At 43.8% G+C, this 24,772-nt stretch overlaps 1 protein-coding gene across 13 annotated transcripts in view; it reads right to left on the bottom strand.

The window, feature by feature from the left end:
- PPP1R12B (protein phosphatase 1 regulatory subunit 12B) overlaps positions 1–24,772 on the bottom strand; it is a 214,731-nt gene that overhangs the window by 37,983 nt on the left and 151,976 nt on the right. Inside the window, exon 1 of one of the 13 annotated variants that reach the window (XM_089311296.1) lies at positions 10,124–14,263. The exons of the other annotated variants lie outside the window; for them this stretch is intronic. Within the exon in view, the coding sequence (XP_089167422.1) occupies positions 10,124–10,225 (102 nt within the window). The 5' untranslated portion in view covers positions 10,226–14,263. Of the gene's footprint in view, positions 1–10,123; positions 14,264–24,772 lie in introns of those variants that run through there. 13 annotated transcript variants of the gene reach the window in all.

Below are 24,772 nucleotides of genomic sequence, written 5' to 3'. Positions count from 1 at the left end.
CTTTCTTGGACTCCTCCACTTTTCTCCCTGGCCCTCACCCCACCCATGGGGAATGTGAGCTTTTAGAAACACAAGGTCTTTGGATCTGGGGGCCAGATCACCTCCCAGAGCAAAACAGATATTAGCAAATGAGGGCCTGTGGGAGAGGGAACACTTTCGCAGTTTCTATGTTCAGTTCTGGGCAGCCGCAGGGTCCCTCAGACAAGTGAAATTCAGAAACTCGGGCCCTCTGTCGCAGATCTCATCAGAATTCAACAGTCTTGAGTGGAGGGTACCATTGTACCATCTAAGTTTATTTTCAAAGTGCATTGATAGCAATGAAAAAAGTTAAGAGAAAAAAGCTGACTACGTAAAGGATATGTTTTTAAGTACTTATATAAACAGTTTTAGAAGAACTACTTTACATATAACTGATACACTCTCTAAACATGATTCTGGTCACAGTGTTCAAGTGCAGGGCATATCTTTTTTCTCTTGGCAAAGCTATTACCCAACAGTTTCATCATCAATACTTCAAAATAATAAAACCATACCTACCTAAAAATGGTACAAAATTCTGATTTTTTACTAATTTAGATTTGTCTCTCCCAAGATTATTCTATGAGGTTATTCCTCCATTAAAATAGGATTTGTTGGGGTCAGAGTTGCGGTGAAGAGGGCTAAGCTGCTGCCTGTGATGTTGGCATCCCATATGGACGTTGGTTCGAGTCCTGGCTGCTTCTCTTCCAATCCAGCTCCCAGCTAATGTGCCTGGGAAAGCAGCAGAAGATGGCCCAAGTGCTTGGGCCTCCGTCACCCATGTGGGAGATCACAATGCAGACTTCAGCCTGGCCCAGCACTGGCCCTTGCAGTCATCTGGGGAGTGAACCAGTGAACAGAGGACCACCTGCCCCCAAGTTTGTCTGTTTCTCCTTCTCTCTAACGCTGCCTTTCAAATAAATAAATAAATAAACCCTTAAAAAATAGGATTGTTGTCACCATCTCCCGTTCTAAATCGGATTCAACAGTCAAGAATAATGACAACAATCCAGGAGCTATTGAATGAAGCAGTCCCACTGAGCATTTGCAGATATTACTTAAAATTACAATAAAGGCCCCTGGAGCAGACTGCTGACTCTGGTATTTCTGGGTTAAGTTAGGGGATTTTAGATAATTATTTAATTCTTTCTGCCGCAGTGTTCTCAGTGACACAGGGGCAAGGCTGGGCAGTGCGCACAGTTACTGAAGGCATTGCTGGAGATACTCAACCTCAGAGCTTGGGACAGCACTGACAACAAATGTTCTAGCAGCCTCAGCTACTGGTGTCACTACAGCTTTCCCATTCTTGCTCCTATTTAGTTCTTTTGCTTTCCCTAAGCTTTTTAGCTACAGGAAAAAAGAAGCTCAAACAAATTCCACAGCACCCAGTAAATGGTTGTATTTGTAGATTTTGCTTATCCAGGCCACTTCCTACTTATCTTTCTAACCCATACACATTTAAGGTCATTATTGTACTGTGTGAATGGTTACACTCTCATCCAGATAACCAAACACGTGAAATTGATTTTGGAAAGCAACAAGGATTTTTTTTTTAATGCTTTAGTGTACTTTCATTTATTTTACAATTTAACTTAAATCTAGAGTAACTTTTCCAACAAATTTAAAAATAGTTATTTGCTATCTTACATATAACTCCTATACAAAAATGTTGCTTTCACAATGAACTGTAATGAAGTTAAAATTCAGGCACACATGGGATTCTAAATCCCATTAAGTTGGCAGGTAACAATGCCATCTTACTAGTTAAAGTGATCAGTTTAAGTTCATAACTGATCATAAAGATAGGAATAAGTGTCAAATAGATCACATAAATAAGACCAAGTGTTTGCTAATAATAATAGATAGAATCAAAATGGAGAGAATGATCCAACATGGGAAGCAGGACACACAGCAGACTCATAGAATGACAAATGCCCTAAACAGCATTCTGACCTCAGAATCAGCCTTTAAGGCATTCGGATCTGGCTAAAAAGCCCTTGAGAGTATTTCAGGCGTGGAAAGCCAAGACACTGGCGAAAATGACCTACATGAAAAATCTCTGTGAGTGAGATCCTGGTGGAAAGAAGAGACCATCAAAGAAGGAAGTACCTTTCTCTGAAGGGAGGAGAGAACTTCCACTTTGATTATGGCCCTGACTAAATAATGTCAGAGTTTGTGGACTCAAGAGGCTTCCATAGCCTTGGCAGCTCATGAAAAGAGTCTCGGGTGATTACTGACATCATAAATAAGAGTGTCAATTGTTAAATAAACAACAGGAGTCACTGTGCACTTACTCCCCATGTAGGACCTCTGTCCTTAATGAGTTGTACTATGAGAATTAACAGTAAAACTAGTCTTCAAACAGTGCTTTATACTTGTGTGTCTGTGTAGGAGCAAACTGTTGAAATCTTTACATAGAATAGAGTCGATCTTCTGTATATAAAGATAATTAAAAATGAATCTTAGTGAAGAATGGGATGGGAGAGGGAGAAGGAGGTGGGATGGTTTTGGGGGTGGGACGGCAGGTATGGGGGGAAGAATCGCTATAATCCAAAAGTTGTGCCTATGAAATTTATATTTATTAAATAAAAGCTTTCTATAAAAATTCAGGCACATGTTTAATATTTTTAAAAAATTTATTGGAGGGAGGGAGGGAGGAAAGGAGAAAGGGAGAGAGAGAGAGATAGAGCGAGATCGAGAGAGAATGAATGAATGTAGGCCAATCTGTTAGTTCATTCCCCTAATGTCTGCAATGGCTGGGAAGAAGCTGAGAGCCAGAAACTCAATCCAGTGCTCCCATGTGGGCAGTGGGAACTTTATTTAAGCCATCACTACTGCCTCCAAGGGCCTTCATTAGCAGAAAGCTGGAATTGGGAGCCGGAGCCAGGTACTGAACCCAGCTACTCCAATATGGGATGTTGTAAAATCATTATTTAATTGTCTCACGGGTGGAACGCCCACTGTGTAACCAAAGAAGGTTGCTTAGTGTAGTGCTGTGATGAGCATGGACATGTGGACAACCGCCATCTATTGCATAATAAGCAGGTCAAGTTCAGAACCAGAAGGGGGCTGGAAAAGAATAAAAGGCTAATAAAAACTAATTGTTTCCTCTGGCCTTCTGACTGTAAATTATTATAAGCTCCAGCTCCTTGCTAATGGACCTGGGAGAGCAGTGGAAGAAGGCCCAAGTGCTTGGATCCCTGCACCTGTGTGGGAGACCCAGAAGAAGCTCCTGGTTCCTGGCTTCAGATTGGCACAACTCCAGCCGTTGCAGCCAACTGAAGAGCGAACCAGTGGATGGAAGACCTCTCTCTCCCTCTTTTTCTCTCTGTGTGTAATTCTGACTTTCAAATAAATAAATAAATAAATAAATCTTTAAAAAAATCTCAACCTTTATCCATAGGGAAACTCACCAAACTCTCAGAATGACACACCAAGACCCATATGATCCAGTCCCTGCTAAGTCTCTAGTCTCATTTCCTAGTACACTTTTAAATATACCATTTGTTATTGTCATACTTTCTCATATATTGTTTTCTACCTTTGTAATGTGTTGCTTCTGTCTTTTTTGCTCAATTAGCTTCTACCATTCTTCAAATATCAGGCTAATGCATTTACCATTTGACTGATCTCCAAAAAGCACCTGTACCTGCCTGTCTTTATTTGAAAATGCATTTTCCTGCAGTGTAATCCTTGATTTTCTTTTTTCTTTCCAATTAGATGGCACACTCCGTAAGGCCAGGGGCTGTGTCTTTCATTTACAATCCCAGCCTCCAAAACAGAGTGCACTGCACAGCAGACGCTCGTGGCATGTTAACTGTGAGAAGATGCTTAAATATTCATTTATCATGCAACCAGAGAATGAGAGTGCAGGGCAGGATTCGGTTTTCAGGAAAGGAGTCGATGCTTTCTAAACTCTGTCTCTCTGGCCAATGAACAAAGGTTTCAGATGCCATCCCCTTGAAGTCTACACAGGACTTGAGTGAACTAGGCCATTGAATACTTGGCGTTCATGTAATGGCTCCAGATGGGGAAACTACTTTTATTTCTACAGGTACTATTGTTTTTGCCTAAGAAGATTCCTTGGGCTGAAGAATTTTACGGCTTGTTGTCTTTTCTTGAGTGGAATAAAACAAAAACAAAAACAAAAAACCCAATACACTAGTGGTTTTAATTAGGCAGGAAAAATGGTTAGCAGATTGAACTCTTAATTAGCATTGTTCACAAAGACAAATGTTTCTCATTCCATGACAGCATATTATAGAGTAGAGTGAAAAATGGATTCCAGATTGGTAGTGCCCCAGACGTAGTGCTGGAGATATGGAGGGCAAGACAGCCTGCTGAAGAATGGCTCGGTGCTTGCCAGAGAAGGGCACAAGGCACATGCAAGGAACCACTGTCCACACTGACACTGTGGAAGACAAGGAAGCAGACGCCTCTGGCCTCCTGAATACAGCTGCCATGTAGTCAGGCTCTCCTGAAAGCTGCAAGCATCTATCACCCATTATTTATCAGAGGGATACTAATTAGTTCACAGAGCTGGTTATAAAACAAAGCAAGTTGCTTTACTGTCTCTTTTATATACATTAATTAAAGACATTATTATGTCTAAAATCTTTATATTTTCTGTTGAGATGTTAGACACCAAGAAATAGCAATCTAGGGCCGGCGCCACGGCTCACTAGGCTAATCCTCTGCCTAGCGGCACCGGCACACCAGGTTCTAGTCTCGGTCGGGGTGCCGGATTCTGTCCCGGTTGCCCCTCTTCCAGGCCAGCTCTCTGCTGTGGCCAGGGAGTGCAGTGGAGGATGGCCCAGGTGCTTGGGCCCTGCACCCCATGGGAGACCAGGAGAAGCACCTGGCTCCTGCCATCGGATCAGCGCGGTGTGCACCGGCCGCGGAGGCCATTGGAGGGTGAACCAACAGCAAAAAAAGGGAAGACCTTTCTCTTTGTCTCTCTCTCTCACTGTCCACTCTGCCTGTCAAAACAAAAAACAAAACAAAACAAAACAAACAAAAAAGAAATAGCAATCTAGATTAAATGGGAAAATGCTGGTTTTCTAAATGCAGGTCAAATTCTATTATCACACATACTAATTCAATGAAAATCTATCTCATTAAGAGTCTTGGGGTTCAGCTCATGACTAACTTCAAGATATAGACTATATTATAAATATCAAATAAGCATCACAGTTTGGAAATTCTAAAAATTTTCCCTTGGACAGATCCTGTGGTGAAAAACATTTTTTAAATTAGTAAATAACAACTTGAGAATACTAACCAATGGGCCGACGCCGCGGCTCACTAGCTAATCCTCCACCTAGCGGCGCCGGCACACCGGGTTCTAGTCCCGGTCAGGGCGCCGGATTCTGTCCCGGTTGCCCCTCTTCCAGGCCAGCTCTCTGCTGTGGCCAGGGAGTGCAGTGGAGGATGGCCCAGGTGCTTGGGCCCTGCACCCCATGGGAGACCAGGAGAAGCACCTGGCTCCTGCCTTCGGATCAGTGCGGTGCACCGGCTGCAGCGCACCAGCCGCCGCGGCCATTGGAGGGTGAACCAATGGCAAAGGAAGACCTTTCTGTCTCTCTCACTGTCCACTCTGCCTGTCAAAAAAAAACAAAAACAAACAAAAAAAAAAACAACCCACAAAAGAATACTAACCAATGATTACTTGGCTCTTGTTTTGTTTTCAGCATCTTTAAAAAGTAATAAACCATATAAATTGACTAGCTCCTAAGTTGTAGAATTGATAAACTTTAGAACTAATGCTACAGTGATTAAAAAGCAAGAGCTTGTGGTACCTGATACATTTATAGTTCAGGATTTCTTTTTTAATGTTAGAAAATTACTGTCTAAAAGAAGCTTTCCCACTAACTGTGTGAACCCAGCATTTCATGTTGAAGTTGCTTTATGGTGTGAAAGGTGGGTCCTTCAAATTCTCATCACCACCTGGTGTGGTTCCTATTAGAAAGGAGAGTGAATCCAGAAGCTGTTCTGCTTTTCCTACAGATCAGACATGAGCAGATACGTTAGCCAATGTTAGAGAGACAAAAGAGATGCTGAACTAAGAGGAAGCGAGTGTGAAAGCCGAAAGAAGCCACTTTTACAAACGGTTGCGTACTCAGGGCCAGCAGAGACCCAACAGCAACATGAGGAGCACGCTCTCAGCCGGAGTGGGAGGGGCTACCAAAAGGAGGGAGGGACATGTTTCCTGTTGAGGAAGAAGAGTTTTTTTTTTTTTTTTTTTTAAAGATTTATTTATTTTATTTGAAAGGCATAGTTACAGAGAGGGAGAGAAGGGGAGAGATCTTCCATCCATTGGTTCACTCCCCAAATGGCTGTAATGGGTGGAGCTGGGCCAGACGGAAGCCAGGAGCCAGGAGCTTCTTCCAGGTCTCCAACATGGGTGCAGGGGCATAGGCACTTGGGTCATCCTCCACTGCTTTCCCAGGCACATTAGCAAGGAGCTGGATCGGAAGCTGAGCAGCTGGGACTCGGCTCGGACCAACGCCCATATGGGATGCTGGAGTCGCAGGTGGCAGCTTTACACAGCGCTGGCCCCAAAGAGCATGTATTTTTAAAAGCCATGATTAATGGCATAATTTGTGTTCAGAGAGTGAAAATATTATTTTTGAAAAACAAACTAGAGAAGGTGAGTACAAGACCTTGGTGGCTGGTGCAGACACGCACTATCTTCTGCACACAGGTGTTTTTTTCATTGGGGAGTATATTAGTTGCACAATCTCCAGGCAAGCATTTGATTTTTATATTATTAAAAAAAAGGTCAAAGGCTTACTAAGTACAGAAACATTGTGTTATCTGCTATTAAAAGCAGCAGATGCTGCCAGGAGCTTAAAAATAAAGGTATATGAAAAAATAGTTTCAATTTTCCAGTCACTGGAAAATCATCCTGCCTTTTGTTTTCTCAAGTTAAAAATAATACCTGTTTGAGTTACAGTTCATGGTTTTCCTACTGTTTCTTGAACACTTGATGAAAAGCAAGGTGTTCAAAATATTCTCTCCATGTGAACAGTCATTACTTTAAAGTTCTCTGAGGGCATTCTCCTTATACGGAAGCATTTAATGTTTATTCCTCTTCATTCCACAAAAGAAATGATAAACTTTTAAGTACTGGCTTGGAATTTCAATTCTGTTTTGAAGAACATTGGATCAGGGGCTGTACCTCTTTAATGCTGTATGATCCCTAAAGAAAACTTTGTATACAAACCACAGAGATTTGGATGAGGATGGTGAGAGAGGTGTCCTGATTTTAACTCTGCAACACAGAAACTTCTCATACCTTTGCTATAAAGGCCCAAGCATTTCCTCCTTTAAGAGAAATCTGAGGACCTTGCAGCCCGTAAGGCCTCTGCTCTGTGGGTCCACCGCCCGAGAGGGGCTGTCTGGATTAGAGAACTAGGCCAGGGGGACTGTTACCTCCCTCTGTTGGTCCACAGACGCCACCTTTATAGGCAGGTTCAGTGTCTGTGCTCCCATCAGGGACACATGTTAGACTCCCACGGCTACTTCAGCTTGTGACTGTCATCTTTGACCTTTAGCATGTCTTTAACCTTGATCTTCAAATCTATTTGATCTGTATTCTACCTTGTGGATACATACTGGTTCTGGAGTCAGAGACCTGAGTCAGAACCAGACTGCTGCTCATTAGCTGTGTGAAGCTGGAAAGCCATTTCTTTTTACGGACCTCGGCTTCTTCATCTGTACAATGGGGACAGCAATACCCATCTGTCATGGTGGCAGAGGACTGGCCATTCAACAACCAGGCATCAGAAGGCACCTAAGGCCAGAACGCCACCACCACAAAACCAGCCATTAAGGAACACCCTAATTAGACATGAAAGGAGAGGAACTAGGCTAATGGAATGTTAGATGAATCCTAGTTTTATAATCAGTCCCGAGTGTCAACAGCTTCCAAATTAGTCTTGCCTATCTTGCACTGTCTCAGACACTGAAGACACAGTAACATAATGGAACATGATTAGTATGAAAATTAAATGTCTCAAGTCATTTGGACACTGGAAGTTGGTTATAGTAAGCTGATGCCATTGTGGGAATCCACAGCCACAGACACTAAAATTGGGAAGCAAATCTTTTATTAAAGTCATCCACGTTTGGGTTTCCTGAAATCCAAATTCTCCAATGTTCTCTCATTGTGACCTCTGTCTAAAAGACAGGGATGGAGAGCAGGCAGGGGTGGTGGTGGTGGGGGGATGGCAGCTGTCAGGAATGAGACAAGAAGAAAGTAGTACTTAACTTTAAAGAAGAAATGGAGGGGTCAGCACTGTGGCATAGTGGGTTAAACTGCCACCTGCTGGTTAAGCTGCCAGCATCCCATATGGGTGCCAGTTCAAGACCTGACTGCTCCACTTCTGATCCAGCTCTCCACTATGGCCGGGGAAAGCAGTAGAAGATGGCCCAAGTCCTTGGGCCCCTGCACCTGCGTGGGAGACCTGGAAGAAGCTCCTGGCTCCTGGCTTCAGATTAGCCCAGCTCCAGCTGTTGCGGCCAATTGGGGAGTGAACCAGTGGAATGAAGACCTCTCTCTCTCTCTGTTTCTCCTTTTCTCTCTGTGTAACACTGACTTTCAAATAAATAAAGACATCTTAAAAAAAAAAAAGAAGAAGAAGAAGAAGAAGAAATGGAAAAACACAAACTGGGTAACAGGGATGGTCACCAGGCAGAGATCTGCGGAGTGCTCTTCAGGAGCCACACACTGCTCTGGGAGCCGCACTCAGAGGGCAGAACAGGCAGTGACAACGGGATCTTTGCACCTGGCCAAACTACCACAAACATTAACTGAAGTGAAGGTGCTAAGTTTTGTGGCCCTCAATTGGCAGTTACCAGACGTTACTCAACAGCTGCCAGGGAGAAGGAAGCAGAGACTCCGGGGCTAGGAAAGGTTTCAGGGCATGACCTGAAGAAGCACTCCTGGACCTCAGCGACAGTCACACACACTGGAGCCGCTCCTCGTCCTCTCACAAAAAGAACATAGGAAACAGCTGCATACAACATTCTCTGTTGTTCTGGTAACAACATCCTGGGCTGAGGACCCACACCAAGATGTCACACACGTGGCAATTTACAGGTGAGAAAGACCCTGAAAATGGATGCGAAATAATGGAAAAGAAGCACAGTAGTTTATTCAGGTTTTTGCAGTTTTCTATCCACAGCTCCCAAATAAGGAAGCTAGGACTGTGCCTCTCTTCTTAGCTGTATCCAGGATACAGCACAAACTAGTTCCCCAAGAAGGACCTATTGCCTTACTTACTACCTAATATGCCCATCAGGACTTCTCATTGCTTGCTATTGGTAGCAGTTCCTGTTTTTGTCAGCTTCCTGCAGAGGAAGACAGGAAATCACATGCGAATGCCCGTGTGTGAATCCTTCAGCACAGATCTGCACTGGAGAAGATGGAGATACGCTTCACACGGCTCTGCCTAGGACATCACAAACACCTCCACACAGCTGTTGTCAACAGCCAGGAACTGCTTTGGCTTTAAAGCATCACAATCTCTGAAGGCGCGTGCTGACCAAGGAGTGAAGTTGCAAGTGCACATGACTCCATGCACATTTTGGCTTCACTATCAATCACAGACATGAAAAGTAGGCAAAGGCATATTCTATCCATAAACACACATACAGAAATATCCATGGGTAACTGTACACAACTGAAGTTTAATGCAGATAGTTTTATGACCATTTGGGAGTATTTCTCATAAAACACAAAAAATGGAAGCAACTAAGTACAGCCACAGAAGTTAAGAAAAGCCCCATAAGATACCACGATAAAGACTCTAGAATCTTATTGTCAGCAGTTTACAACTGATAGTTAAATGTTAAGAAACAGAAACTGCAGTCTGACATATTTAAGTCTGCTTTCACTTAAGACTATATTAAGTATCATGAACCATAACCTCTTGCAGCAAAGCTAGCAGGGTCTTTACTTGCGAAGTTTCTGTTTTCCTCCACTGACTCCCATATGCTCTGAAATGTCTCTGCTCTACCCCTGGCCCCTCCAGTCACACAGACACACACGCTCCACCTCTGAGACTACTGTGAACACATGGAAGTAAAAAAGGCTGCTTACTCGGAGTGTCTTGGCGGTCGGGGAGGGAGATGCTGGGGGAGAGTCAGACTGAGATTTTCTATTCCGAGTGAATTCTTTACTTCGGGTATATAAAGAGGACATGGCTCCTCAGGAGGCAGACAGACACACTCAACCACTGGATTCTTCACACAAAGCTGGGACGCTGTCCCTGTAGGTTACCCTCACACAATCTCTCCTTTTGAGTTGACGCAAAATGACTTTGGATAGAACTAAATAAAGGATAAACGCCGCCCTGTAAATTATAGTCTTGAGCTCTGAACCAGTCCACAGTTAAACAGAATCTGAGAGGCGTGTTCCATCAATATTTTCGATTCAGCTTCCACCACAAGTGCTCGGGCCTGGCAGCTTACAGGAGAGGGTGAGACGCTGAGCAACAGCTCTTATGCCTAGCTTGAGTCCTTGATGCTCCCAAAAGGACACTTCTTACTGAGGCTGGCTCTCCAATAAAATCTGAGTCTAGGTTCCTGACGACACCAGATTAAATCCCAGAGGAAAGATGACCTTGGATTCTGCTGGAGACGAGTCTGGGAACAACTACTGTCACTTTATCCTGAGGGAGAAAGACAAACGCTCTGGAAACCATGCTGTCTTCTCTTAGCTTGACTCCTCTGAGCTGCAAGAGTTTGGAACTGTTGTGACAAATTCAGGCTAAACAACTTAAGAAAACAAAAAACAAAAAAGCATAAATAAGGACCGGAGAGTTTATGAGAAGGAAGCAGTCTGAGGAAGCCGTGTCCCAAAGCCCTCCAGACGAAGCTGCTTTCACATATAAACACTCAGAGTCATACACACATCTTTTCCCCTCCCCTCTTCTATTTTCTGACATTCCAAATCCCTATTCGCTCAGCAAGGAATGCTGGAGAAGAGCCAAGGGCAAAGATTCACTTTCAACTCCGATTTCGGGTTGCCACTTGTAGGAGGCAGAGAGCCTGCCAGCTTCTAGGAACACAGGGAGGCCCTTGGGGGGCCCGCTCGAGGGCAGACCCCACAGCCTTGCAGGGCACACTGCCTCGAGAAGCAGCAGTCTGCACAGCGGACTCTCTGAACGCTTCTTGCTCAGTGTGAGAACACGATTTTTCCACTTCTGCATCTCTTAAGTAACAAAGCCCAGGCAGAAACACCAGTTAAAGTACCTGCAGGTCTTTGATGTTCAATTTTAATGAGATGTCATTAAACCTGCACATTGAAGAAGGCCAGCAAGTCCCAATTCTGACCCAGTACACAGGAAACTCCGTGCACGACACACTTTACTCAGTCCAAAGTGTATCAGAGCTGCCCGAGATGCCACAATCAGGGAAGAACAAGATGGGCAAAGGTATAAAGGTGAGGGGAAGAAACAAGGGCCAGAGATGAAGAGAGAACAAACAGGAGAGGAAGTGCAAGGCTACAGGATTCAGCAGTGCAGGGAAAATTAAGAGTTAAAGAGAAAGGAATTTCTTTGCTTGGTGTTGACGGATTTTGGATTGGCCTTGAAAAAAACATCTCTTTCGCACTGTGTTGTCATCACCGCCCTCTCCAACATTTCTGGGTCAAATGCTTTCTAAGCCATCAAGTTTATCCCCAAAGTAACAAGTCAATTCTCCAAGGGGTCTTAGGAACACTATCCTGCCCTTCCTTGCTCCGCAGGAAATTCACGCTTTTTCTGTTAGCCCTTCCCAACATGCCACAATTTCCCCCCAACTGTCTTAAGGTCTTTTTTTTTTTTTTTTTTTTTTTAAATCCCTATGGCCATTTTTGTGAGATTAAATCAAGGGATGTGATCAGCTCCTTAGCGTTGCTCTAAGGAATGAATACAGGTGGAAGAGAATTTCTAAAGCAGCCTTGACTCATTCTCAATCTAAAAAACTCCTTAAGAAGACTCAGCAGTTTTACCACAAGCCTGATTTATATGTACTGTGTCTAAATGTCCAATTATCTTGCTAATTCAGGCCTATGAATCTTGTATTATGGCTACAGTTGATAAGAGTAAGTCTTTCTTTATTAGACCTCTTCACTTAGAAAAGAAAAATGGATGTTAATCTAAATAGTAGCATACCTACAGTCATGGGTTATATTCTTCCTTAAAAGGATAGCAAGAACAATTTTTTTTAAAGAGATACAGATGACTACTTTATTTTATTTTGTTTTATTTATTTGAGAGGTAGAGTTACAGACAGAGAGAAGGAGAGACAGAGAGTGAAAGGTCTTCCATCCTCTGGTTCGCTCCCCAAATGGCTGCAACAACTAGACCTGGGCTGATCCAAAGCCAGGAGCTTCCTCCCAGTCTCTCATGTGGGTGCAGGGGCCCAAGCACTTGGGCCATCTTCTATTACTTTTCCAGGCCATTAGCAGAGAGCTGGATTGGAAGAGGAGCAGCCAGACATGAACTGGTGCCATATGGGATGCAGGGGTGCAGGCAGAGGCTTAACCTGCTACGCCACAGCGCTGCTCCCCACAAGAACAATTCTGATCAACTTCCTGACCTGTCTCTGTCAGGTTTACTTGGTGATTTCACACTCGAAGACTGACACTGAAGTGGCCTCTTCTCCATTCTATCTTAAGTCTACTCCTAGGAAGTACCCACAATGCTAAGCTCCTCTATCTTATAAAGTATTTTAACAAACCTAGCACTTCAACCACACCAAAAAGTAGTTCTACGCTATTTTCTTATAGAGGAGGACACTGAAGTTCTGAAAAATTAAATGACTTATCTAAAGCCAGTAAGTAGAGCAAAACACAACTGCCTGAGGTTGATTAGGCACATCTGAAAAGATCCACCAATACAAATCCTTCAACAAGATTTTGGGTATTTGAGACACTCTCAAAAATATGTCAGAAATGCAGGAGTGGAGATAAATTTTTCAGAAAACTGAAACTAAGCTCTTCCTTTATTCATTTGTTCTTTTGTATATTCATTTTTCCCCAACTCGGTTAACATTTATTGCTTCTTTTTGTCTCACAGGGTTCCCCTGTAAAAACGAAAGTATCTTGTACAGCCCAGTGAAAATAAGAGCAAACCGAAAATATTCTTGGCCACAGTCTTATTCCTTTCAGTTTTAAAGAGAATCAATTTTCAGATAGTACACATTTCTAGAATCCTTCCCAAATTAGAAATCCAGAGGTTAAAACAATCTACATTTTTCTCAACACTGGCATATCATAAATTATAGCATTCTGGCCTTGGGCACACACATGCCCATGCAGAAGGCTGCCTCATCCCACACGTATTCTGCTCCAACGCAGTCAGCGCGAAGGGAGACCTGACATAAGAAAGAATCTCTCTCTCTCTCTCTCTCTCTCTCTCTCTCTCTCTCTCTCTCTCTCTCCTGCCTCAGGAAGTTCTTCAATTGATGAGCCAACATATTCTTTCTCAAACTAAGATTTGGTAATCAAATAAGCCTGCTAAGGAAATACCTCAGGGATGGATTTCCATTTGGGTAAGCTTTGCAAAGAGCCACCTGTTTAGAAAACAATTCATTCTAGATCGGAGGGCTAGAAGGTTGCGTATGTCTGCATTATTTCTTCTAGGTGAGACAGTGTAGACGGAAGTCCATGACCTTCAGGGAGTTATTAAATCCAACTGAATAAAGGCTTCCAGTAGTCAGCATGTGAATGTGACTGTTTTTGAGGTGGCACACAAACAAGCCAATAAAATGCCTCACAATATAAATCCCCATCACTGACCACTGGCTCAACTCTCCCAAAATTCACTAGAGAAAAGAAAATAATAGACCAGCTGCATGGCTTCTATTTCTTGTTGTTGTTGTTTTAATCAAGAAAATTAAATGCCAGGGTTTAAAGTTTTGCTGTTTGGGGGCTGGTACTGTGGTGTAACGGGTAAATGCACTGCTTGCAGTACTGGCATCCCATACGGGCGCCAGTTTGAGTCCTGGCTGCTCCACTTCTGATCCAGCTCCCTGCTATGGCCTGGGAAAGAAGCTGAAGATGGCCCAAATCCTTGGCTCTTGCTCCCTCATGGGAGACCTGGAAGAAGCTCCTGGCTCCTGGCTTCGGTTTGGCCCAGCTCCAGTCATTGCAGCCATTTGGGGAGTGAACCAGCGGATGGAATACCACTCTCTCTCTGACTTTCTGAGTAACTTCTGCCTTTCAAATAAATAAATAAAAATCTTAAAAAAAAAAAAAAGAGGGATTTTGCTGTTTGGTAAAATGCCCCCCTGCTCCTGCTACCTACGATGATTTTCAAAGCAGCCAGCATTCCACCACCATGTGGAACACATGGTTTGGGAGGGGTATGGATTTTGCAGGCAAGACATCCTAGGTTGAAATTCATATCCCTGCTTAACTACCCTACATGATCAAGTTCTCCGACATCAATAAATTCTGTTTAGCATGCTTCAGAATTGGTGATAATAATGACAAGTTGTGTAGTTGTCTATATGTTGAGGTCTATTACATGAGAGATCTTCAAAAAGTTCATGAAAAATGCACCTTTTAATTTCATCATGAACTTTCTGAAGGACCTTCAGACACTATATGTGCCATCCAGAGGTGACTAGTACGTGCTCATGCTCAATACGTCATAGTGCTTGGTGAATATGCACAAGCACTGATAAAACAGCTGAAGAACCCGAGTGAAAATCTGAAGCAAAGGGCTTAAACATCAGCTTTTGTATTCTATGCATCCATTTTCCCTGTGGTTATGTAAAATGAAAGAATCTTCTTTTCCAATACTTTAAGAAAAAACTCTATCTTCCTTCCTCCCTCTTCCCAACTTTCCTTTCTTTTAAAATACTTTTTTAAAGATTTATTTATTTTAAAGATTTATTTAGTTATTTGAAAGGCAGAGTTACAGAGAGGCAAAGGCAGAAGCAGAGAGAGTGATCCTCCATCTGCTGGTTCACTCCCCAAATGGGCACAATGGCTAGAGATGGGCTGATCCGAAGCCAGGAGCCAAGAGCTTCCTCTGCGTCTCCCACATGGGTACAGGGGCCCAAGGACTTGGGCCATCTTCTACTGCTTTCCCAGGCCATCGCAGAGAGCTGGATTGGAAGTGGAGTAGCCGGGCTTCAAACTGGCGCCCATATAGGATGCCGGTACTGCAGACAGTGGCTTTACCTGCTACGCCAAAGCACCGGTCCCTCCTTATTTCTTGGAAGGCAGAGTACTACCATAAGAGGAGGGCACAGTGGTAGGGCAGCAGCCTGGTTTAGCTAGGGGATTGGTTTTATATAGGAAGTTGAACAAGTAGGTAAACACATTGAGATAATGGAACTACATTTCTCACTGTTGGAGATAGCAGGTTTAAATATGAGAAAGAGAAAAAAGAAAGTTAAAATGAAACCTGTGGGAGAATGCAAAAATTGAAGGTATTGGTATGGACTCATGATTTTAATACATAGAAAAATAATTAAATATGTAAATGTATGTGGCGTGTGTATATGTAAGTAAATGTGCCTACAAGCATGGATGTATTTCCTTTCTCTGTCCATTGAATGGGCCTGGGCAGAGCAACATTCCAATAGCATTTAGCACAAGACGATTGCTTCTAAGGGCTATCCTCCATGAAAAGGAGTGGGGCTCCCTAGAGAAATGGCTAATTCCAGAGCTTGGGCAGGGAGTGAAATGAGCCTTGGATCTCTCATGCTAGAAGGTAAGAGAGTGCTGAAACAATAATAGGGACACACAAGACTACTTAAAAACCCAAGCTGAGGCCAGCATTGTGGCACAAGGTTAAGCTGCTGTTTGGGACGCCCGCATCCCACACTGGAGTGCTGGTTCAAGTCCAGGCTTTCTATCCACCTTACTGTTAAACGCTTCTGGGAAAACAGTGGATGATGGCCCAAGTGTTGGGACCCCTACCACCCATGTGGGAGACCCAGAGAGATTTCTTGGCTCCTGGCTTCTGCCTGGCCCAACCCACCATTTGGGGAGTAAATCAGTGGATGGAAGATTTCTCTCTGTCTCTCTTTCTCTTTGTCACTCTGCTTTTCAAATAAACAAATCTTAAACCTGGGACTATATAAACATCAAAATAATGAGAGAACAAATTTTAGCTCATTGAATAAAACAGGAAAACATGAGCCTAAACTAAACTTACATAAATAAATGAATAGAAAATGAATGGAAAACATCAGTGGGGAGGACAGAAAGCTCTTCCTTACAGTAGAATGACACTATTAAATGCAGAGGCACTGTGGTGTAGCGGGCTAGGCCTCTGCTTGCAGACTGGAATCCCATATGGGTGCTGGTTCTAGTCTCGGCTGCTCCTCTTCTGATCCAGCTCTCTGCTATGGCCTGGGAAAGCAGTAGAAGATGGCCCAAGTGCTTGGGTCCCTGCACCCACATGGGAGACCTGGAAGAAGCTTCTGGCTCCTGGCTTTCAATCAGCTCAGCTACAGCCATTGTGGCCATCTGGGGAGTGAACCAGCAGATGGAAGATCTCTCTCTCTCTCTCTCCCTCTCTCTGAAATTCTACCTATCAAATAAATAAAATCTTTAAAAAAAGAAAAAAAATCACCACTGGACAGCCATCTTTATAAATCAATCCAAGAAAGAAATATCAATGGATGTCAAAACTAGTGGGGAAAGTAGATGAGGAACTATATGTTACATAATCTCAAAATGTCACCTCATAAAATATGTCACATAGGAGGAAAAAGAACTTTACTGTGGAGAATCCTGGCAGGCACCATCTTCCTCCAGTAATCCAAGTCAACACTACCAGTAACAGACAAACCGATGGCGAGAGCAATGTCACCCCTGCGACACAGTGCCCAAAATGCATCAACTGGGTCTCCTGATGAGGACACACGGACAAATTCAAGGTGAGGCACACAGACCACTGCCCTGTTACCTTCAAAAACATCACGGTCATGAAAGTTAAAGAATGACTAGAAAGACCCAAAAACTCGGTGTAACTTGTGATCCTTGATTGGATCCTTCTGCTACAAAAGACATTGAGACAACTGGTGCAACTTGATTTTGGTTTCTGCGTGAAGAACAAAATATTTCTGTAGGTTTGAATTGTTTCTAAATAAAAAGAAAAAATTTCCAGTGTTCCTATCTTCCTAGGCTGTAAAGGAGGACAGAGATGTCTACTCCAGAGAATTCTGAAAGAAGCCTCTCATTACAAAGAGCTCTAAGATTATATGTTCATGGAAGAGCTGGGCTTGCTGCTGACGGCAGGCAGTCACGAGGCGAAGGCACAGTGACTACACGCTGAGGCTCATTAGTAGGTCATGAACCACTTAAGTGGCTCCCAACCAGATGAACAGTGAGTGAAACAGAATAGCAAATGTCAGAGTGCATTTCACAAAGTAGAGCAAGGGTATGTTTTCATAAAACCATTGTTTTAATGAAATAGAATATGTTTCTAAGTATACTAGGTCACAGTGTGAAATGCACTTCTTAGTGTGAATGATGGTCAAAAGTGTGTTTTTTTTTTTTTTAAAGATTTATTTATTTGAGAGGTAGAATTACAGACAGAGAGAGGGAGAGGGAGAGAGAGAGGGGGAGAGAAAGAGGGGGAGAGAGAGAGGGAATCTTTCATCTGCTGATTCACTCCCCAGATGGCTGCAAAGGTTGGAGCAGGGCCAGGAGCCAGGAGCTTCCTCCAGGGGTCCCATGTGGGTGCAGGGGCCCAAGGCCTTGGGCCATCTTTCATTGCTTTCCCAGGCCATCAGCAGGGAGTTGGATAGGAAGTGGAGCAGCCGGGACTCAAACTGGTGCCCATATAGGATGCCGGCACTGCAGGCTTAACCTACTATGCCACAGCGCTGGCCCCTATGGTCAAAAGTTTTAAAGTGGCCAGCGCTGCAGCTCACTAGGCTAATCCTCCGCCTGCAGCGCCGGCACACAGGGTTCTAGTCCCAGTCGGGGCGCCGGATTCTGTCCTGGTTGCTCCTCTTCCAGGCCAGCTCTCTGCTGTGGCCCGGGAAGGCAGTGGAGGATGGCCCCAGTGCTTGGGCCCTGCACCTGCATGGGAGACCAGGAGAAGCACCTGGCTCCTGGCTTCGGATCAGCGCAGTGCGCCAGCCGCAGCGCACCGGCTGCAGCGGCCACTTGGGGGGTGAACCAACGGAAAAAGGAAGACCTTTCTCCCTGTCTCTCTCTCTCTCACTGTCTACTCTCCCTGTCAACAACAACAAAAAAGTTTTAAAGCAAGGTTTAAAGATGTTTATAAAAACAAAGAGTTGGTACAGGTCCTTCACAGATGAGAAGAGCAACAGCAGATTTCACTCTGGCATAACAGAAGCATAGTCTATGCTGAACTGTCAAACTGGCCCTTTGCACTAAATTTGATCCAATATTATACTGCTTGATCAGTAAAACCTGAAAATGCTACAAAAGGTTACTATTTGTGAACCAAAATTTGAGATTTGGCAGATAAACACCATTCTAAGCCAGGAGAATGATCTATTATTATGCTTGATATAATTCTAAGAAATCATCTCCAACATCAGACTGACAGTTTTACCATGCAAACACCCAGACTACTCAAGCACTTGCTGCAAATACTTTGTGTGGCCCACGGCATGGACCGAGAGTCCTTGAGGGACACCTAAGGGCCTTAACTAGAGCAATGAGTACTTACTATCATCTCAAGGAAAGAATGCTTGGAATCCCAACTCATTTTTTCCTAAATGAAGCAAAAGGTTTCACGTTTCCCCCAATAACCTGATAATTCAAGCTCAATAATGTTCACTACCATATGAGGAGATTGGTAGCATTACCTCTGTCTTTAGAATCTGTAAGCGTATTACATTGTGGGTATCAAACATGATACAATTATTAAGTGCAAAGAAAAAACTTGTTACTCTGCTTGCTATATGTGTCAGTAAAGGGAGCTACTCACCTCCAAAAGGAGTTCAGATATTTACCCAGGACAGAGCAAACATTTCCCAGCCTGGGACCTGTGCCGCAGCTGTGGGTAAAGCCGCCTGCGATGCTGGCATCCAGTGTGGTGCTGGTTCAAGAACTGGCTGCTCCACTTCCAACCCGGCTCCCTGCTAATGTGCTTGAGAAAGCAGCAGAAGATGACCCAAGTGCTTGGGCCCCTGCACCCACATAGGAGACTCAGAGGAAGCTCCTGGCTCCTGGTTTTAGTCTGGCCCAGCTCTGGCTGTTGCAGTCAATGTGGGGGGGGGGGGGACTGAATCAGTGGATGGAAGATCGATCTCTCTCTCTCTCTCTGCCTATCAAATAAAATAAATAAAAACTTAAAAAAAAAATATCCCAGCCTATGAATGTAAGGTCTCAGGAAAATATTTTTTATTATCAACTGACACATCTCTTCCATAAATCCATCTAACAACTCACAGTGCTCATTCCATGCAAGGTAACTTAGGGCTATATAAAGCTTTTTAGGATATGGTTCCTGTCTTCAAAGAGATTACAGGAAATCTTAGTCTATATAATCTCCATGCTGCTAAAATTAATAACCCATTACTGCAGCTCAATTCATAGTAGCTAAGATATGAATCAACCCACATGTCTGTCAACTGAAGACTGGATAAAGAAATTAAGAGATATGTACACCATGGAATACTACACAGTAGTAAAAAAGAAAAAAATGAAATCCTGGGCTGGTGCTGTGGCTCACTTGGTTAATCCTCCGCCTGCAATGCCAGCATCCCATACGGGTGCTGGGTTCTAGTTCCAGTTGCTTCTCTTCCAGTCCAGCTCTCTGCTGTGGCCTGGGAAGGCAGTGGAGGATGGCCCAAGTGCTTGGGCCCTGCACCCGCATGGGAGACCAGGAGAAAGCACCTGGCTCCTGGCTTCGGATCGGCACAGTGCCAGCCGTAGCAGCCATTTGGGGGGTGAACCAATGGCAAAGGAAGACCTTTCTCTCTGTCTCTCTCTCACTGTCTAACTCAATCTGTCAAAAAAAAAAAAAAATCCTGTTGTTTGCAAAAAAGTGGATGCAACTGGAAAACATTATACTTAGTGAAATAAGCCAGTCCCAAAAGGACAAATACCATATGTTCTCCCTGATCTGTAGTAACTAATAGAGCACCTAGAAGGTAATCTACAGAAGTGAAACTGACACTTTGAGATGTGATGACTTTGAACAGCCCCTGTCTTGACTGTTGAGGAAAGTCTTTTTTTTCATACTATTGTTGCATTCTTTACTTCGTATAGGGTTAATCTTATGTTTAGAAAGTTAATTAAAAATATATCTTAGTAAAAAATAAGAACGGGAATAGGAGAGGGAAGAGGAAGAAGGGTGGCAGCGTGGGTGGGAGGGAGGGCAGGGTGGGAAGAAGCATTATGTTCCTAAATTTGTATCTATGAAATACATGAACGTTGTATACTTTAAATAAAAGGTTTCTGGGTAAAAAAATAAATAAACCACATATCAGTTATGGAAAAAAGAAACACTGTTATTCTATGATTTCATGTAAATAATTTGTGACCTCATATCAAACAAACTATTTTTAAAGGAGTCCATCACTAGCAAGTCGGAAGTGGCGAGAACTGACAAGTGCTTCACCTACCTTCTATTCTGTGCATTCATACAGCTGTTTTATTACTGGGCATCCAGAGGGGCCACAGACACTACTCAAGGAATGGAGGTGACTGAGAAGTCCTGAGGGAAACAGGTTCCTTGGCACCTACTCCTTCCCCTGGCCATTTCCCCAGTTTAATCCTCTGCTTTGGTTTGTATGATGTGAAAACTCTCCTCTTCTTTGGGGATGGGGACTGTCAGTGCTGACAACTCACATTTAACGCTGGCCCCTGCACAGATGCTCCTGAGTGAGGGAGACGTGTTGGGGATTCTACCACAAAATGACTCTCACTTCTTTCAATGAATCATTCCAAAGTTAAGAGCTGGCTTTCATCCCACAAGTAAGGAAATGCAGGGCAGAGAAAGCCCACAATTCTTCCAGCTTAATAAAGGGCTTTTGACCTGCGCTCTTCAAGAAGAAGCAATGAAAGGTAAAAACAGGCCAACAAAACACATTCACTAAAAGTACACTTGAGTGGGCTGTTGGGAGAGACGGTGCCACGCTGAGGCGGGAGGCAGCAACAGGGATGCACGACAAGATCTACAAGCTGCTCAGCATGTAGCTCAAAGCAGCTTTTACTAGCACACAAAATGCTCTCAATCTTACTCTCACACACTGACACAGTCATGACCTGGAGTCACAAAAGGCTACATCTCACAAACTCACTTCAGGGTAGGAGCACACAAAAGCCCTTTAAGAAAATCATTCTGCAGCCGGAACCATGGCTCACTAGGCTAATCCTCCGCCTGCGGCGCCCGCACCCCGGGTTCTAGTCCTGCTCGGGGCTCCGGATTCTGTCCTGGTTGCTCCTCTTCCAGGCCAGCTCTCTGCTGCGGCCCAGGAAGGCAGTGAAGGATGGTCCAAGTGCTTGGGCCCTGCACCCGCATGGGAGACCAGGAAAAAGCACCTGGCTCCTGGCTTCAGATCGGCCACAGTGTGCCAGCCATTTGGGGAGTGAACCAACGCAAGGAAGAACTTTCTCTCTGTCTTTCTCTCTCTCACTGTCTAACTGCCTGTCAAAAACAAACAAACAAACAAACAAACAAACCAAAAACCGCACACAAAACAGAAAATCATTCTGCAAACCAGTCCCGGGAACTGGTTCATGAATTAAGTGTTTTGAAATTAAATTTAAATTTAGCAACAGTTTAAAAAGGCAAACACTAGTGAAAAGCTGCCTCTTTATGCAAATAATTTACGTACTTTCCTTCTTCACAGTTTCTTTGCAGGCCACACAGGAGAGAAACAGTGAAGTTAGAAGAGGCAACTTAGGGGACTGGTGCTTCCTGCAGTAGGTTAAGCATCTGCCTGTGGTGCCAGCATCCCATATGGACACCGGTTCGAGTCCCGGATGCTCCTCTTCCAGTCCAGCTCTCTGCTATGGCCTGGGAAAGCCGTGGAAGATGGCCCAAGTGCTTGGGCCCCTACATTCACATGGGAGACCCTGAATAAGCTCCTGGTTTCTGGTTTTGGCCTGGCCCAGCCCCTGCCATTGCCACCATTTGGGGAGTGAACCACCAGATGGAAGACCTCACTCTCTGTCTCTACCTCTCTCTCTCTGTAACTCTGTCTTTCAAATAAATAGAAAAGAAATCTTTTAAAAAAAAAAAAAGGTAAGAAACTGGGGAAAATTGCAGATTTTATTATAAATCTTCTATAGAAACTCTAGTACTGCTTCCCAAAAACGGAATCAGAGTAAGCAGAGACGGCGGTGCTTCCCACAGCGCCAGGATGAGCCACTGCAGTCAGCAGGGCCCTGCGGTCAGCACCAACCTGCTCTCCCGCACCGGGAAGACAGCCAGCAGCACATGGAAAGAATGCTGGACTGGGAACGCAGAACTATTCCAGTGCATTCTCTCCCACTAAGTCACTGTACAGCCTAGGTTAAGCCATGTCTTCCTTCTGGGCCCCAGGTTTTTCATCTGTAAAATAAGGGAGCTGGGCTAAATAGCTTCTAAAGGACCTTCCAGAAAAGATTTTCTTTAGAAGACCTCAACAGCTTAATACTTTTTAAGTAGGCCAAGTCTTCCACTCTCCCATCTGCTGAGCAAATAAGTCAGCAAAGGAAGAAAACCATGCCTTCCTGAAATCAGCCTTCAAGCCAAATAGAAGCCAGAATCACCAGATTGATGATTTTGTTTGATCACTGCACTGCAGAAGCACAGCCTGGTAGCTGGATGAAGTTTCTATGTAGAGACACAATCTAAGGTTTAAACAGAAAAAGCAAACCAACCCAGATCCAAACAAACTCTACACACAAGCCCCAGACACAACAAAGGCCACGATGTCTTTTCTACAAGCATGTCTATCGCTAACAGCTGAGAAGATAATAATAATAAATCTCAGAGTGACCTGGCCAAAGTGCAGATAGAGACAAAACGAAGCAACATGCTGCCAAGCTGCAGGATGTGAGAGACCGGGCCCTGCACACTGTCAAGTTTGTACAAGTAGAAGTTGAATATGAATAGAAACATTGGGACGACAATAAGGAAGGAAAGGCTAATGCTAGAGCTCTCCTGAACAGAAGGAAGAGTGGATTAGGAGCTAAAGAAACTGGGTTGAGATGGTAAGAACTCAAGAAGAAACCTCAGAACTGCTCAGAGCTTTGGCCATGGGTCAAAATGAACTTTACATGAACTTTTAGTTTTGCTACAATGCAATAAAAACCAAGCGGGTTCCAAAAGATGGATAGTTAGTATGCAGACAGCCATAATCCCAAGCAGTCTTCAAATGATATCTCAAAGACACAGTTTCTAAAGAACAACACTCACTGACAGGCACCTTACCGTCTGCATTGCTACATGTGAGGCACAGCCTGAGAGGCATCGCTATCATGTGGACTCGACATTAGGGGTGGTGTCCAGCAGACTGCTATTCACTACTGAATCCTCCCAGCGCTGCTGAAACAGACAGTTTGTCAGAAGAGCTCTCTGACAGAATTCCCATCTGACCCATGAAAAGGTCACTCAACAGCCCTCACTTTCACGTAAACTTTCCCCTTTTGTAAGTGTGTGTCACCAAAGCATTTGCGGGAAAAAATAACACACACACACACACACAAGCAAAAAGGGTTCATTAAAGAAAAATTGGAAAATAGGGAAAGAGAAAAAAAAAGCCACGTTTAGTCTCAGCACGGCAATACAGTCACCATTAGTCCTTTGGTGACCTTCCCTTGGGTCTTCCTACTGGGCCTGGGTATCCTCAAACTGCCCCTGCTCCCATGGCGTAACCATACCTATAATTCAGTGACAGCTTATTGTAAGTATTTTCCAGGTTGTTATGCTATCTTTGTAACTCATGTTTTTTTTTGTTTGTTTGTTTGCTTGTTTTTTTTTTTTTTTTAAGTTTTATTTGAAAGGCAGAATAACTTTCAAAGAGAAGGAGAGACAGAAAGAAAGATCTATCTGTTAGTTTACTCCCTAAATGCCCACTACACTGGGGTTGGGCCAGGCCAAAGCCAGGAGCTAGGAGCTCCATCCAGGTCTCCCGCGTGGGTGGCAGGAGCCCGAGTGCTCTGAGCCATAACCTGCTGCCTCCCAGGCCTATTAGCAGGGAACTGGATTGGGAGTGTGAAGTAACTGGGATCCAAACCAGCACCTCTAAGGGGATAAAGGTGTCCCAAGCAGTGATTTAACCTGCTGTGCTACAACGCGCACCCGTAAAAAATTTTTGATTGTTACCTTATACTGTATTCCAAGAAAACATTCCCAAATGCGGGAACAGTAGGACAAACTATGATTCATAGTATCCACTGCGTGGATGAGTCACAGTGTACTGAACTACTGCCAGATTATTGGACACTTAAGAGTGCTTCCAAATTTCCATGATTGTAAACAGCTAAACAGACTGTGTTTTGTTCAATAGGGCCCAACCGTCTTCCACATAGTAAGAAATCAAGCATCTGTTGGATGACTGACTAAATGTTTGTAGAACTCACATATACCCCGTGATGAAAATTTCTGTGCACACAGCTTTCTGTATTTTATATTTAGGATTCTTCCCTAGAAATAGGTTTCCATAAGGGGAAATTCTGTATCAAATAATTTGGAGCTTTTCATAGTTTGGCAATTTGTTTCCCAAAAAGGAATTATTAATTTGCATTCTTAACAGCAAATATGAAAAGGCTGTATTCTCAATTCAATATTCTCATCTAAATTGGGTATTTTATTTTCAAAGGCAC

This window comes from Oryctolagus cuniculus, chromosome 13 (assembly GCF_051225735.1).
Source record: "Oryctolagus cuniculus isolate XC-2025 breed Fujian yellow rabbit chromosome 13, ASM5122573v1, whole genome shotgun sequence".
In the NCBI taxonomy this organism is placed as follows: domain Eukaryota; kingdom Metazoa; phylum Chordata; class Mammalia; order Lagomorpha; family Leporidae; genus Oryctolagus; species Oryctolagus cuniculus.
This window is presented reverse-complemented; position numbering and strand designations above follow the sequence as displayed.